The following is a 15,114-nucleotide window of genomic DNA, read 5'->3' as shown; positions in this document are numbered from 1 at the left end:
AGATCAAGGAACCCAAAGGAGAACAAAAGGATACTTCACCATGCAAAAGGCATGCTAGAGTGATCTCTGTCATATCACTATCCTGTTGTAGATGGCAGGCAAGGGACTGAATGCAAGCAAAGTGATACTGTGTGTGAAAGCCTAAATGCACGTTCAGAAAGGCAACACAAGTCACACCTGTAGAAGAGCTGAAGACCCCCAAATTTTAATCAACATTGGCTTTCTGTGTGTTTGAATTCTCCATGCCTTGTAGACTGCTTCAGTTGGTAACAACTTTTAAGTTCAAGCTAGGGAAGGAATGACAGAAGATACAGTTCCACAATGAGTAACATCTGCAATTCATTAAGGAATTATAAGACTCAAGAAGTCCCTGTTCCAAGAGTGAGAGAAAAACAGAAACGACAAGAAGTATCTGATCATGCACTTCATCCCTCAACCAAGCCACTTAGCATTTCTTCCGCCACCTCTTACACCTTCAAACCAAAGGTTTCACTGACAGTCTCCATTGTCTTGCTCCAACTCTCTAAAGCAACTTGGGTTTGTAAATGAAAAAGCTCTAGCTCAACATCTCCTTTAAATATTAAGAAAAAAGAAATACCTATTAGCAACTTTGTCAATGCCACACCAAATTTAAGAGCAAGGAGAAAGAGAGAGCTGTTTCAAGGAACAGACAACTCAGAGTGAGGGAACAGTTATCAGGGAGGAGACATGTTTCTTCTGCTTATCTCCTTGTTCTTTTCATAACAAACAGTCCTCTAACACTAAGATTATTCATGATGCTGTCCTGCATTTTTATGCCATTTATGCCATAGCAGCAGAATCTCCCACATCTCATCTGCTGTTTTCCAGATGATCACCCTACCAGATACAAGTAGCAATAATTTACACATTTGTGAGAAATGTACAAGAGCTATAGTGCGGAGGAGTTCTTATATTAAATAGATATTAAAATCTAGGCCCTTGTTACCTGACTCCTTAATGGAGATACAAAGTGCCAGAGTGTATTTGTCTGAACTAGCATTGATTCCCTCTCCCTAGCAATGAGCGCAACACCTCAGTGAGAAAAGAACCAAAAGAAAATTCCTTACTATATGCTTACATATGCCTTACCCTATGTTTACAAATTCTAGTCTCTTCTTCCAAATGAAAGCTAATTGCAGACGCAAAACCAGAAGAAATCAGCAATTTAGATACAGATCACGGTGCTCATTACATATCTATGAAGGTATGATTTGGTTTTAAAGACAGAAACATCCCTGCACATAAGGTATGAAACAAATGAAGTTGCCTGGGATGTGCAACCTAACGGTCCCTTCTGGCTGAATACCTAATCAGAAACTAGAGTTCTGATGCCTTCCAAAAGTGAAATCAACTCCTGAAACAGCGTTCTCTCAATGGCTTCACCAGGATTTCAGAACCATGGTTTGTTGACCTTGAGAAAGTAAAGATTGACAGGCTGCCTGTTTGTTTTGGGATTTGTCATTTAACAGGATGGCCACAGTGCGCATTTTTGTGTGACTGGACGCATGCCTGAGCTTCTCACCTCTGACTCTCATTGACCATTGGCCTAGCATAAGCAGTTAAGAAAAGGAAATTTTGTGTTATCACTACACTACTTGAAAGCAATTTTCCGATATTTTATCATGGAGTTTCCTACCTTTCCTACAAAAATATAAAAATAGGGCTTGGTTTACAAAGAGTTAATAATTTTGATTTCTGCTACAAACCTTGTTCTGCTTTCAAGGTCTACAAGATCCTAGATCTATTCCTTCCACCTTCCCCACCGTATCACAAACACATTCATAAGCACATACCAGTTGAAAGTTTGACTTCAATACAGTCATTATACTGCCCCTAATCTTCTTGCATTTTTTTCATGGTGGATATGATAGCAACTTGCTAAGCTTCCAGTTCAGAACTGGGAGCAAAGGAAGAATTTTTTCTTTGCATCCTTTTTAACTCTGCTTGCTTTAAAAAGGCACATAACTCATAGTGGTTAAATATTTAACTGTTTCACTAATAAGCTGGATCCTAACATGCAAGTATGAAAAGATATGTCATGTCTGAAGAAATTCCACCCATAACCAAGCAGGTATTTTAATATACTTTTTTATATATATATATATACACACAGAGAGAGATAGAGACACACACACACATGCTAAGAATCTATAAGGGTAAGTTGGTATCTCAGGACTAGTCTACACACAACATTTAATACTAGTATTCTGTGTAGAGATATGTTGAGGGTTGGGGCTTGGTTGTGGGTTTTCTTCTTTTTATCAAAATAGTTGCAGTAATTTAAACCCAAATGTGCCTGTTATTGTATTAATAATAACGATGACATAATAGTACAATTATACCCTATGGGACTAGGCTCTAAAGACGCGTGCAACCACGTGCTTGCGATTACTTCAAAGACAGTAAGAGATTGAAGATATTACCACACCCAACTCCTCATTACCGCACCTCTCATCTTAGAGATTACCACCCACAAAGCTGAACAACAGTAACCTGTTGTGGAAGTGCTCTTAGCCCTCTTCGATCTAACCAAATTAGTTTTAACCGCCTTTGGTGGTAAACAAAGCTTTATGGGGCAGGTAGGCACTGCAGCAGACTATGAAAGCGAATGCAGGACAATCCAATCCTGGGCAGAGTAAAATCCCATTGAGGGACAGAAGTGAAGAGCTAGCAGATGACTGCTTCTTAAGCTTTTCCAGAGAGACGTGCTTCTGCAACCCTATCTACACCCTGCCTGCTCTAGCCGAGTTTGAACAAAACAGCTTTTGTTTGTAGAGACAGCCTAGCTGCCAATTCAGGTTCAATAACTGGCTCTGGATTATAGTAGACATGCCTAGACCTATAGGATAAAATTAATTTCAGTCAAGTTGGTCTCAATCAGCTGTCAGGCTGATATCCCGCTGTCCTGCAGCAAAACAGATGCAAAGCAAACATAAGATGCTACTTAATTCATTATTCAGTCAAATCAATACAAGAGAGGCACAAACAGAGCTAAGTATGTAAAATAATGGCCAAAATCTCAGCTTTCATATTAAAAAAAAAAAGCTTTCAAAGATCTCAATTCAGAAATGAGACAAGAAATTAAATACGTTTCTTTTTTCAGTGTTACGACTGCTGAGGCCCATCACTGAACCTGGGTATGTGGAGCAGGCCAAAGCTGGGACTTCTCTAAGTTATGTTCTTTCTCTACTTCAGTGCTACACAAGTGGCTGCTCACACTTCCTTCTGCTCATCTTTTCACACATCATCTGTTCAGGCTGCAAGGTCTATGGGGGTAGGAACTATCTTTTAGAGTGTGTAGGCCTCTGCTCTACTAGGTTTTGTACTCGGTCTTACAGGCAGGACCCGTTGAATAGGCTGCAATGTAAACAACAATATCCCTTCTCAAAAGGATAGCACACAAGTTTGCTTGTAAATTGTGTTGCAGATGAAGTTTCCGTCACACTTTTAACTATCAAAAAGCTAACAAATCTTACTCTACAATTCCACAAATACTTTAAGTCAGCACTGCTGCCAAAAGAAGCAATTTCATCTAGGTCAGTTTGAACCCATCCAGGTTCTCCAAGGCAGTTTACAACATAGCTGCACAAATGCTTGTGTTGGCACAAGGAAAGGAGCAGCAGGATCATTTCTTCAGGTGGCAGTGCCAGTTTACGCAGGCTGAAACCCATTCTTGGAAGTGCAGACCAGGTTCTCTGAAAGATTTATCTCACAAAGCCCAGTTAGGGTAGAAAAGCTATGGGTCACCCAACTTTACTTGTAAAATTGCTAATACTCACTTCCCAAGAATGCTGCGAGGTTAAGTACATTCATGTTTGTAAGGCATTACAGAAGTAAGATTAGTAAATATTTAATTTTCTCTCCTCCCTTTTCCCCTGCCCTGGCCACTAAGTATAACTCGTTACGAATTTCATATACTAAATCAGTGACTTGGAGCAGCTCCTAGAAGGTAGCTGTCAAACTCCCTGCCTGTAGGCTAGATGGAGGTCAGTCATCATACATACCTATTCTGATTTGAAACTGTTCTGCAACATTGCAGCCAAAACAGCATCTAAATACCTTGTACCCACTCTGCTGCAGGGAACCATGGAATAGTCAGATAACCTCTACGGCAGACATCCTCTCTCACCTTGATCTGGGGAACAGCTGCAGAGGGATAAAGGACAAGTAAATCAACTCTTTTCACGCATTCCACATGTAAACACATCTTGTCAATCTGACAAACAACAAGGAAAAGGAGCGTTTCTGAAAGGTACCTTAATAAGGATGTTAGTGGCATGTGGAGACAAAAAAAAAAAAAGGTCAGCCTCAGAGTCATTAGCATAAGGAAAACCATCAAAGTGGGGCAGTACGTAGCTTGCTTTCACAGACTGGCTGTGAAAACAGGCATTTTGGTTATTTTGTTAGTTCTTAAAAGTCCTGCTGCTTCTGAGAGCTATTAACAATTCTTCACTCCCCATCATCTCTAAAAATATACTAGTGTTCGATGGTTTAGGTGGAAATACCTGATGTGAACAATACACCAAGATACAGGTCCCCGAAATCAATGAACACTTGGCCTAACTGAGCAGTGCAGAAGTTTTAGGACACCTGTCCCAATGTTTGGTCCCTAGAGGCAACCCAGAGAAACCCACAGAACTTACTCTGCGTCAGAGCCTCTGACGCTGTCCCTACCAGGGCACACAGGCACCCAACCTTCTGTGCAGCCAAGGCACAGGATGTGCCAGGAACACAGAACAGAAAATGCAGTACACAGCAGCTCCCTGGCCTACCAAGACTTCTCCAGCAGCTCAGTACAAACGTTAAGTTCTAAGCTATACAACAAAATAATTTATTTTATAAGCTGAGAAAGCGTAAATGCCCATGCTATGCACTACTAGCTACTGAATCAACAGTGCTAATAAACTCTTTCACAAGACCTTTCTGATTACTGAGATAAAATAGGTCTGACCTCATATTATAACAGGAACAATCCTAGAAACTCTTTGTGCAAGACAAGTCTAACTGACTGATGCTTCAGTCATTTTGACATTTTTCACACTACCAACATAAAAGTGAATTAGGTAAAATTTAAAACATGAAATGTGAGAAAAATACAGCTTGTAGTTTCATAAATCAAACTTCCATGCTTCCTAGGTTATCCCTAAGTACAAGCAGACACTGTTCAAGAAACTTTTCCTATTATGCCCCAGTGCTGTTAATATTTATGCACACAGGAAGCTCCGCTGAAGTCATAATGACTATTCATATGCTCAAAGTTAAACATACTGCATAATTACTAGTCTCATGCCATAAGAACTTCACTAATAAATGTAGAACCTAATTTGGTCACCTATACCCGTGTACATAAAAAAACCAGCATATAGTCTTGACTACTCTTTTTTTTTTTTTTCCCATTCCTAAAACCATGGAATAAACTCTCCATAGGGTGGAGCTGCCAAAGGCTTTACTCAATACAAATGAAATCCAGCTAGAAGTATTTTCTCTAATCATTACTAAAAATAGAATATGTTCTATATAGAGAAATTTCACTGAATTTTACTGAATTTTTAGAGTTGGAAGGGACCATGAAGATCATCTAGTCCAACTCCCCTGCTGAAGCAGGATTGCCTAGAGCATGTTAGAGCATGTTACTCAGGACTGCATCCAGGCGGGTCTTGAAAATCTCCAAAGAAGGGGACTCCACAACCTCCCTGGGCAGCCTCTTCCAGTGCTCTGTCACCCTCACTGTGAAGTTTTTTCTCATATTTGAGTGGAACCTCCTATCTTCCAGCTTGTGCCCGTTGCCCCTCGTCCTCTCACTGGCAACCACTGAAAAGACTGGCTCCCTCCTCCTTCAAGCCACCCCTTAGATACTTATAAGCATTGATAAGGTCTCCCCTCAGCCTTCTCTTCTCCAGTCTAAAGAGTCTCATCTCTCTCAGCCTTTCTTCATAAGGGAGATGCTCCAATCCTATATATATACACACACATAATATATATATATACACACTATATATATATATACACATAAATACATACATGTAAAGAAGCATACATATAAATATATATGAAGAAATAACAGGGTAACTCTATACCCTACTCCTTCTCACTCTATACCTTCTTGTTCCTTCTCTGTCCACAAGTCAGGTATTTTTCACTTTTTTCATGGTATGACTAGTTTCTAACAGGATGTTCATTTACTCATTCCTTTTCCAAGAGCAGTTAGTGCTCAATGCTGAGATGTGCTTTCCTACCATCAAATGCAGAAGTCAAAACATGAAATAATGAAGTTTTTAGAAAATTAACTCATAGCAGCTTACTTTAGAAACTGCCAAGAAAGCCACCAAGAAGTACAGTTGCTTTTAGGTTTTGGCCAGTTAATTGAACCACTTAATCCAACATCACAAAATAAAATTCTCAATGCATTCAATTTAAGGTATTTTCTCTCTACTAACTCCTAGAACCTCCTAGAGCACTCCCTGCTCTACTGCACAAAATTACACCACACCTGCAGAGTTTATTCCAGTTTTGCCTACCAAGGGCCATTTAAAGCCATTCAAAAGCCACCAGCTAGTGACAGCTGGCAAACTCAAACCTGTCTCAGTAGTCTATCATATGTAATCAATTGCAAATAGAACTTCAACAGACTCATCCCATTATTTCCTAGCTAATTCCCCCCGGGAAAACAAGCCAGCAAGCTTCCACTTTGGATCATGAAGCTAGTTTTGCCCCTGTCCCTCCCTCCCAACTTCTCCTTTTCCCCTCTCTTTGCATCAGTTCACTGCACTGTTTCAGCTTTTCAGCTTGATATCCGTTATGTTATGTCAGCTGTTACATTACGCTTAAAACAATAGACTCCAGCTGGCCAAGGTCAGATGTGAAAACAAGGACCTAACAAAGCCATAGACCCTCCAGTTATACTGAAATTGAGATACACAGTGAATGTAGCACTTAATGACAAACTACTTTCCAGACATTTGGGCAAAGCATAAAGGAAACACCTGTCACTGCAAACATTACACACTAATCCAGATAAATCCTAAATTTAAAAAAAAAAAAAATAATAAAAATAATTAAAAAAAAAAAATCTTTCTTTTCACTACTTGGCTTTACTATACACCAGTATTTCACAGTTCTAAATGTGTTTTGTTTTTTTTTGTTTTTTTCAAGATGAAATTTGCATTACTCTCCTTGTTTACTAAAATATTAGAGAAAAATGTGTATAATTTCAAAGAAAATATGTTTAACATGTTTCTTTTAGAGTTACCAAGCAAATGCTCTGAGCTTGACACAAATTTACACCCCAGAAAAATCAAATCTTAACTCTTAAGTAGAAAGCTCAAAAAAAAAGCAAACAGAAGACGTAACAGTGAATGAAACATACTTTTTTCAGTGATGGTATTTTCCTGGACACACCTTTGAACAGAACTTACTGGAGTGCAGCTATACTAAAAATAAAGAAATGAAATGCCAGTATACTATGTCATTTCTGAGAGCAAACACAGGCTCTTGAGAACAGACGAACTACTAACAACTCTCAAGAACTTATCTCCCAATTTTTCAAAATGCTGCATACAATATAAAAGCAATGTTTTCTGGAAAACACCACACTACTGTAGTTCTTCTATGAAAAGCTGGGAAGCTTGCTCAGTGCTAAAGGACAACTTGGCACTGTGCTCATTCCAGTCTTTGGCCAACACCCCCAAGCTGCCAGCAAGGGAGATCACCGTGTCAGATCACGTAGGCCACCAAGCAGCCAGCAGATGGCACCAATCTATCACCAGTGGTTCGTGCTGGCCTGCAATCTGTCACCAGCTCCACCCTGAGCTTCAGGAAGGTCGCTCTTCCCAGAGCCTGTCTTAGTCTTCAGAGTTTGAGCCCCAATAAATGCTTGGTGCCATCTCATCCCGATGTATTCTGGAGGTAAACACTAAATTCCAACTCCTTTACTGGCAGTGACTGTGTTGAAGACTTTATTTTAAATTATAGCATTCAGGTACACCACTACAGAACTGCAGGTACAAAAATCCAAGAAAAGGGATTTTATTTTTTTTCTCATAGTTCTTAGAAAAGGCAGAAATGGAAGTAACCAATTTTCTGCATTCAAGCTCATCTTTATCAAATACACACTCCAGTGTAGCAGACTAAAATTAGAATTCAAACCCAGAACATTTTGAACCTGCTAGATGAAATGCATGCAATACATTCAAAAAGCTTTCTTTTCTATAAAAACCACTGCTTATTCTTATCATATACATCTAAAATTCACCTTTGGTGGTAACTTTAGAGAAGTTTAGCCAAATAAACTACTACTTTTTCCCCATTTGAAAAGGAAACATCTAATACAATATCAAGAGCATACCTGGAACAACATAACATACTGGAAATCTTTCAATGTGTTAAAAAGTTTAGGTTTTGGTTTGGGGTTTTTTTTCCTCCCTTTCTCCTCTGTGCAAATACTTCTCCAATTCATTTAACTGAAAGCTTTAATTGTTCTCATTTTTTTCTAAAAGCCATCCACACGACAAGAAATCAGGTAGGCCAAACAGCATGAATTTTGTGGCTACAACCACAAAATGGCCAGAGCTGTCTCTGGCAGCAACATTTACACAGCCCTTTTCTTCCACTCCTCTCTCCCAGGATTATTTTTCTTGATTATTCGTATAAAATTCCCCAAGCCCATGTGAAAAAACACTTCTTTATTAATAGTTCATTTCTTCCAAAAGATATTTTTATCTACTTCAGGACACCATCCAAGGTCTGAATTCAGCCACCCCAGACAAGACACAGCGTGGTCCAATGCTGCCCTCTATAGATTTTTAAAAGAAACTATAGTTCCTTTTACAAGCGTTTGACTTTTGGCACATGTGAAAACAAAATGCAGCTTCTCTTTCCCTTACTAGTCTTAGCATACTTTCTTTCCATATTACCTTTTCATTCCTTCCTGGCATTCCTCTTCAGCTCAGACTTCATGTACACCTAATAACAATAGGCTTGTCTTTTTTTTTTTTTTTTAAACCCATTTCATTAAATTGGTTCAGCTGTCCCAAACAGACAACCTTATTTCCACTTTAGAAGCATCTTATTTGGCTCCCTCAGACCTGTTCAGAATGGACATAAAACAGAATTTAAGCTGGACTTAAAGCATGTTCACGCAACCTTCTGAACCAAATTAATTAAATCCCTTTAACATCACATTTACATTAAACACATAATTCTCCTATACAGACCAGAGAAGTTGACAAGGGATTGCTTTGTGAACAGCTGGAACAAATTAAGATGTTACTACCAGAGGCATTTCCAACCAACACAGCTGATTTTGCACTGAAGGAGATTAGAAGCACTCACGTTATCTGCCAGCACAGCTCAGCTACAAACATCAGCTCAGCCACTGACTGAAGCGCAGTGAGAAACACCTGGGTTCAGATTCAGAGGAAGCTACTTGTTCCAGCTACTAACTATACTGTCACCTAATTAAAAGGGGGTAGGGACATTTTAATTCCTATTCACATTTCTTGAGCCTTCAAATCACTCGCATTTGGCCCTTTTACTACAAACTAAAATGTACAGAAGTTGGCTTTAAATGAAAGCTAAGATTCCCAACTTCAGCTATCAATGGAGCGTCAGAAAGGAAATGCTGCAGTGAGTGATTCCCTGGGCAGGTCTATCTGCAGGTCCCCAACAAAGGAAAGGGATTAAAGGGCACAAGTCCACCACACACACATCTTCTGCACCAGCTGACCTCACTCTGCATCAGACCAGGGGACATTGTTGAGGCTGCAAAGACAAATCTTTCACTTTCTCAGCTACAGTTGCTCTTTAGAGAGAGTCTGTAGACTAGATCAGTCTGTAGAGCTATGTATGACCAGGCATCCTTGACAGACATTAATCCCATTTAATTTTTCAAAAGGATGAAAATGCACGAATGTTCAGATCTTAAGTCTCTGGCCTTCTTAACCAAGGAAGATAATCAGAAAAAGAAAACACTGGAACCACTTCGAACTCTTTAACTCTTTGAACTGTTTGTTCTCTGTAAAGACTTTCTTCAGAATCAGAAGTTGTAAGTATTTTTCTCTTTCTTTCTCACAAGACCCACAAAACACTGCAGCAAACAAAACCCAAGTCTTATATTCAAAAGATTATATTGAAAGAAGAAATAACATCTAGATTTCTCGTAGGTCTAGACTCTGTGCCACTTTCTCTTAATTGTAGAAGTAATTTCAATGCCAGTAACATAAATGTTAACCACCCAAAACTATTACCCTTTATCTTAATTGAAAGCCTTTTTAATGCTTAAAAATAATTTAATTTTTTCAGTAAGAAATATGCTAAAGTAGAAAAGGAAGTCAGAAAACAGAAAGCTGGAAAGAACTTATACTTTCATCATAAAAACATACCCTTCCTCTTTTTTTTTTTTTCGTTGGAATCAATATTGAAATGAGATTCCTACAAGAAAATAGCTTTTTCAGGCACACTGAATATCCCTTGGTTCAGCAGAATATTTAATCCCCTTGGATCAGGCACTCGGATTTTCTTAGATCATGCTGAGATAACAGCATTCTGCTGTGTTCTGGCACCATAAAATCCTTGCTTATGAAAATAAAAGAAAAATATGGCCTCTCTGGGAACATATATCTCTGAATTACTTTTTTCCATAGTTTAAATATTGTAGTCTCAAAATCAATTTTTACACAGATATACCACATTCTCTTTATGAGTCATGGCAAAAGCTCTCCCGCACCACTATTTTAAATGGGCCAAGTGTACATATACCCTTCAGAACGATGATCCTTTCACAGTCTTGGCTCAGACTCCAGCTCACATTGGGCAAGTGCCAACGACTAACTGGAGTCAAACCCCTCCAACAGCACCATCTAGTGAAAAAAAGAGAAAGTAAACGCATGCAAATTTAAACAGTTTTCACTGCATTCTGGAAGCTAACAAAAGGCCAATTCTCTCCTAATCTCCCATTACAACTGCATTTAGGTATAGCTTTCATCAAGGCTCTTTGCCTTGTGAAGTGTAGTGACAAGTAGAGAAAGATTCAGCAGCTAATTTTAAGCTTTTTGTCTAAAATTAGAATGACACTTGAAACACATATAAACTTTCCCTTGTTTACTTTTCCAGTGTTAAGCTTGCATTTGTCTCGTTGTTATGAAAAATAGAAGCATTTTTAAATGCTTTAAAATTATTGATAACATAACATCTTCTATATCCTCCTCTGGTAGTGGGAGGTGATATTACAAGACAAGCACCTCCAGAATAAAAAGGAAATAACATATATCCGTAATATCAACAATCCTTTTAGATCTTATTTTCATATCATTGTAATATCTTACATTACTATATCATTGAAGCATGAAAATCTTGTTCATGGAAAAGGACATGCTCAGCTTCCATTCGTAACTTTAATGTAACCAGTCTCACTGGTTTCAAAAAGACAATCTGCTGAAGTCGTTTAAGTGCTTAGATCTGTCACAGGCTCAGAGCAAAAAAAAAAAACCAAACAAACCTTTGGCTACATGGAGGAAATTGAATATTTTAGCTCTTAAATGTGAGTGTTTTACAGGGTCTCATTTGAATGGTTGTTCAGTTAGGAGGAAGAGACTCTGTACTTTTCCCAGTGTGAATCTTCAATGCTGTGCAGCTCTCAAGTGGGCTGTAGACGGGATTCTTTAAGAACAAGAGTTTACAGATAACACACACGCATGTGCTTTTTACAGTTATTCCGTCTCATTTTCAAGATCAGATTTGCAGTGCCTGCGCAATAAGCTCATCTAACCAGACTTGCTCCATGGGGCCATTCAGCTCAACGTACCCACATGCGAACTGTGAGCACTCCTTTCCAGACAGGCAGTGCAATACAGTTGGTTTTTTGCATTTCCAGACCTATGGCTGCTTGGTCAAAGCTTCCTCTCCACCCAGATACAAGAAGTCCACAAATCTCAGGTACACAAAACTTCAAAGCATGACACTGCACGTTTTGTACTACTGTCTCAGCCTTAGATTTGATGCACTTTAAAACATAATTGAGTTAGAGGGTATTCTACCCTACATAGAAAATTATGTATAAATAAAAGGCAATGTGCTCTTGACAAAGCTTCAGTAATTTTACCTTTGGAACACAGATAGGGAGAGGTGGACTCAATTTTACAGTCTTCAAAAGAAATAATTGAAGGTCTCTGTTAATTTATTTTAATCTCACAGAGCACACACTCAAGCAGTATAATTCAAGTTTCATGGAATGACTTGAGGTCTCATGAACGTCAAATTCTGCATGTCCAAAAGTTCCCTCCCTCTCACTGTCCCAGTTAAGCCCAAGCAGAAAAGCCTTCTTGAAGATTCCTATAATCCTCCTGGTAGGTTGCTGCTACACTGCTGCTCCTTTGAGGTCTCTCTCACTCAGTATTAGTTTGTAAATCAACTTGTTTGCCCTTCTTTGCTTCACCTACAATGTTACCAATTCTCATTGACTGGCTCCAAAAAATGTTTCTCTACAAACACAAAAGAGAAGTGAATTCCTACTGCAAAACAGTAGAAAGAGAGTGGTGTCCTAAGCTTTAATAAGTCTCCTTACGTCACCATTTGGGTTGGAAGCTTGCACTGTATTTTTTCCTGCTTCAGTTTGGTTTTTTGGTTTGTTTTTTTTGTCTGTTGTTGGTTTGTTGGTTTTTTTGTTTGTTTGCTTTTTTAAATTCTTGTATGCTGTTACACTTTCTTTTACTTCTTTCTTTGCATTTTACACTTTCTCTTCAACCAGCCATTTGTGATTAACTCCCCCCTTCAGAATTCAGTTACATCAAATTTTGACAGCCTACAAACATAAATTAGCGTGAAACTAAAATCTTAAATAAGAACAGAATAGCAAATTTCACTGGGTGGACTCTAACAGGAACCAGATTCTGATATTTATATTTGTGTTTTAAGGTGTCACAACTCCTTTGAAAGTCCCACCAAAACTGGATAAAACAGAGAGCACACTGGCCCATCTACTGCTTTGGACTGATGGATCACTGTAATCCCCTTAAGTTTCTTGAAAATTACCACAGTTTATCCTTTAAGAAAACAATATCAGAATATGCCAACACTGAACAAACAAACAACTGCTGAATTCCCAAGAAACCATGACAGTAGGCTTTAAAATGTTAAAATGTTAAAAATGAACCATAATTTTTCTCATGATATAGAGCAGGAACACTGATTCCAACTACTTGGAAAGCAAGATAATACAGAATAGTATGAACACCCAATACATACTGGATATTGCATACATTGTATGTAATCCTCAACGCATTGCATACCTATAACACTGAATATATTACAGACATACAGACAATACAATCTGCATACAGTATGAACACACAAAACTAGTTCCATGATTTCACCAGGGGTGGACGAATGAAACACCACTGGTTATGTTGTCACTTGAAGTTATTTCACTGAGACTACACACTGTGTCCCCGTAAAATACTATGATATATCACAAAGATGAGTGAGATATTATCACAAGTGAAAATCATCACAGTGAAATTTTATCCACAACTGTTGGTTGTGGATAAAAAAAACACAAAATCAAAGAACAACAAATCTTAAATCTATAAAGAAGGAAAACTCCAAACCACAAAACAGAAAAGGTACTGCAATACAGAAACACACTAACAGACTCTCTTAGCTGGCAACTAATTACAAAATTACATCTAAGTGTTCAAATATCTTAGAAAATACTTGAAAATAATATACCAGGCATGAAGATACCTTAAATAGAAATAGTGTGATTGACACTGAATTTAATATACTATATACTTACTCTTACAGTATTCATATTAGGTATGAAACCTTAGCATATTGAATAGATAAATTGACAAAATTTATTATAATTGGTGGAGTTTAAGTGAACATTTTCGTATTAATAATGATAACATAACATAACAGTGACATTACTGGTACACAGCTACAAGAACTGTTTTGAACAAACTTTTAAATTGCTAGTTAGCTTTTTCTCAATACAGTGAAAGAGTTATAATAACTTGAATAAAGGTCATTTATTTACAAATACAGAGAAGTCAATGATTTAGCAGGGGGTACCCCACCACTGAGGTACAACAAATTTATAATTTTTTTGTATATTTCAAATCATGCCTCTCCAACTTCAAAACTAAGGCTCTTTAATGAAGTCTAAGCTGGCAGGACAGTAATGCTCTTGGAATATTTCTCAATACATATCTGTTGCAGCACTAGTGTGCTATAAACAAAAGGTATCTACGTCTTCTCTACATAGGGAGAAAGGGAAAGTGTCTAAGACAGGTAGAGGAAGTTGTCTTAACTCTAAAGTCAATAAAAATACATGAGATTTCCACTTGTGAAAGAAAGCTGCATGTGACATCAACTAAAGGAGAGGACTTCCCACTTATTCCCCCCTCCTCCGCTCCCCATGGTCTTCAGTATGGCTGAAAAATGGATTAAGCTGAGCAATATGAGGGATTCAAGCTTAGTTAGAACAGCCTCATGTGCTGGACACAACGTAGATGCCCTCAGTACACACTATATAGGGTAAGACTTGGGTTTTGTGCTACCATGACTTTTGGTATTTCTGTGGCTTTACACACTCATTAGGGAAATGCAGAAAAACCTCTTGTCAACTAAACCATAAGGAACATTCTGCTTGATATTGCATTAGCTCAGGAGATCAGAATTTTCACATTAATAACAGACCCGCATCAATCCTATTAACATACACATACATACCATCCAAAATAACGTCCCTGTAGCAAGAGCTGCATACTGCTCAATTGTAGAAAGCACGCTGAAGATAAGGCATATCAGCACAATAAGGAAGCTGTAAATAAAAAAATTAAAAAAAAAATGTAATGCAGTCTAGTAAGAACCTAGAGGGAGAACAGATAATTATTCCATTACAAATTATCTGTACACACAGAAATGTCACTGGTGTTGGATTATCTTAAAACAGAGCTGGTAACTTTTGAGTAACCCTGCTTCATGTTGGATAGTTTAATTCTCTTCATTGTCAAATGAAACCGCACAATAACATTAGCTTTTGCCTCCCTCTAAGACTTGCTGTTTCCTAGCCCCTCAGGAAAACAGCACTCCTTG

The 15,114-nt window shown here is 38.2% G+C and overlaps 1 protein-coding gene across 2 annotated transcripts in view; it reads right to left on the bottom strand.

Moving 5' to 3' along the window:
* Positions 1 to 15,114, bottom strand: part of KCNQ1 (potassium voltage-gated channel subfamily Q member 1) — a 360,582-nt gene that overhangs the window by 292,228 nt on the left and 53,240 nt on the right. For both annotated transcript variants that reach the window (XM_074148536.1, XM_074148537.1), the window contains exon 2: positions 14,749 to 14,839. In XM_074148536.1, the coding sequence (XP_074004637.1) occupies positions 14,749 to 14,839 (91 nt within the window). The remainder of the gene's footprint in view (positions 1 to 14,748; positions 14,840 to 15,114) is intronic.

This window comes from Numenius arquata, chromosome 6, assembly GCF_964106895.1.
Source record: "Numenius arquata chromosome 6, bNumArq3.hap1.1, whole genome shotgun sequence".
In the NCBI taxonomy this organism is placed as follows: Eukaryota; Metazoa; Chordata; class Aves; order Charadriiformes; family Scolopacidae; genus Numenius; species Numenius arquata.
Note: the sequence above shows the minus strand (reverse complement) of the source record. Positions and strands in the feature narration are given on the sequence as shown.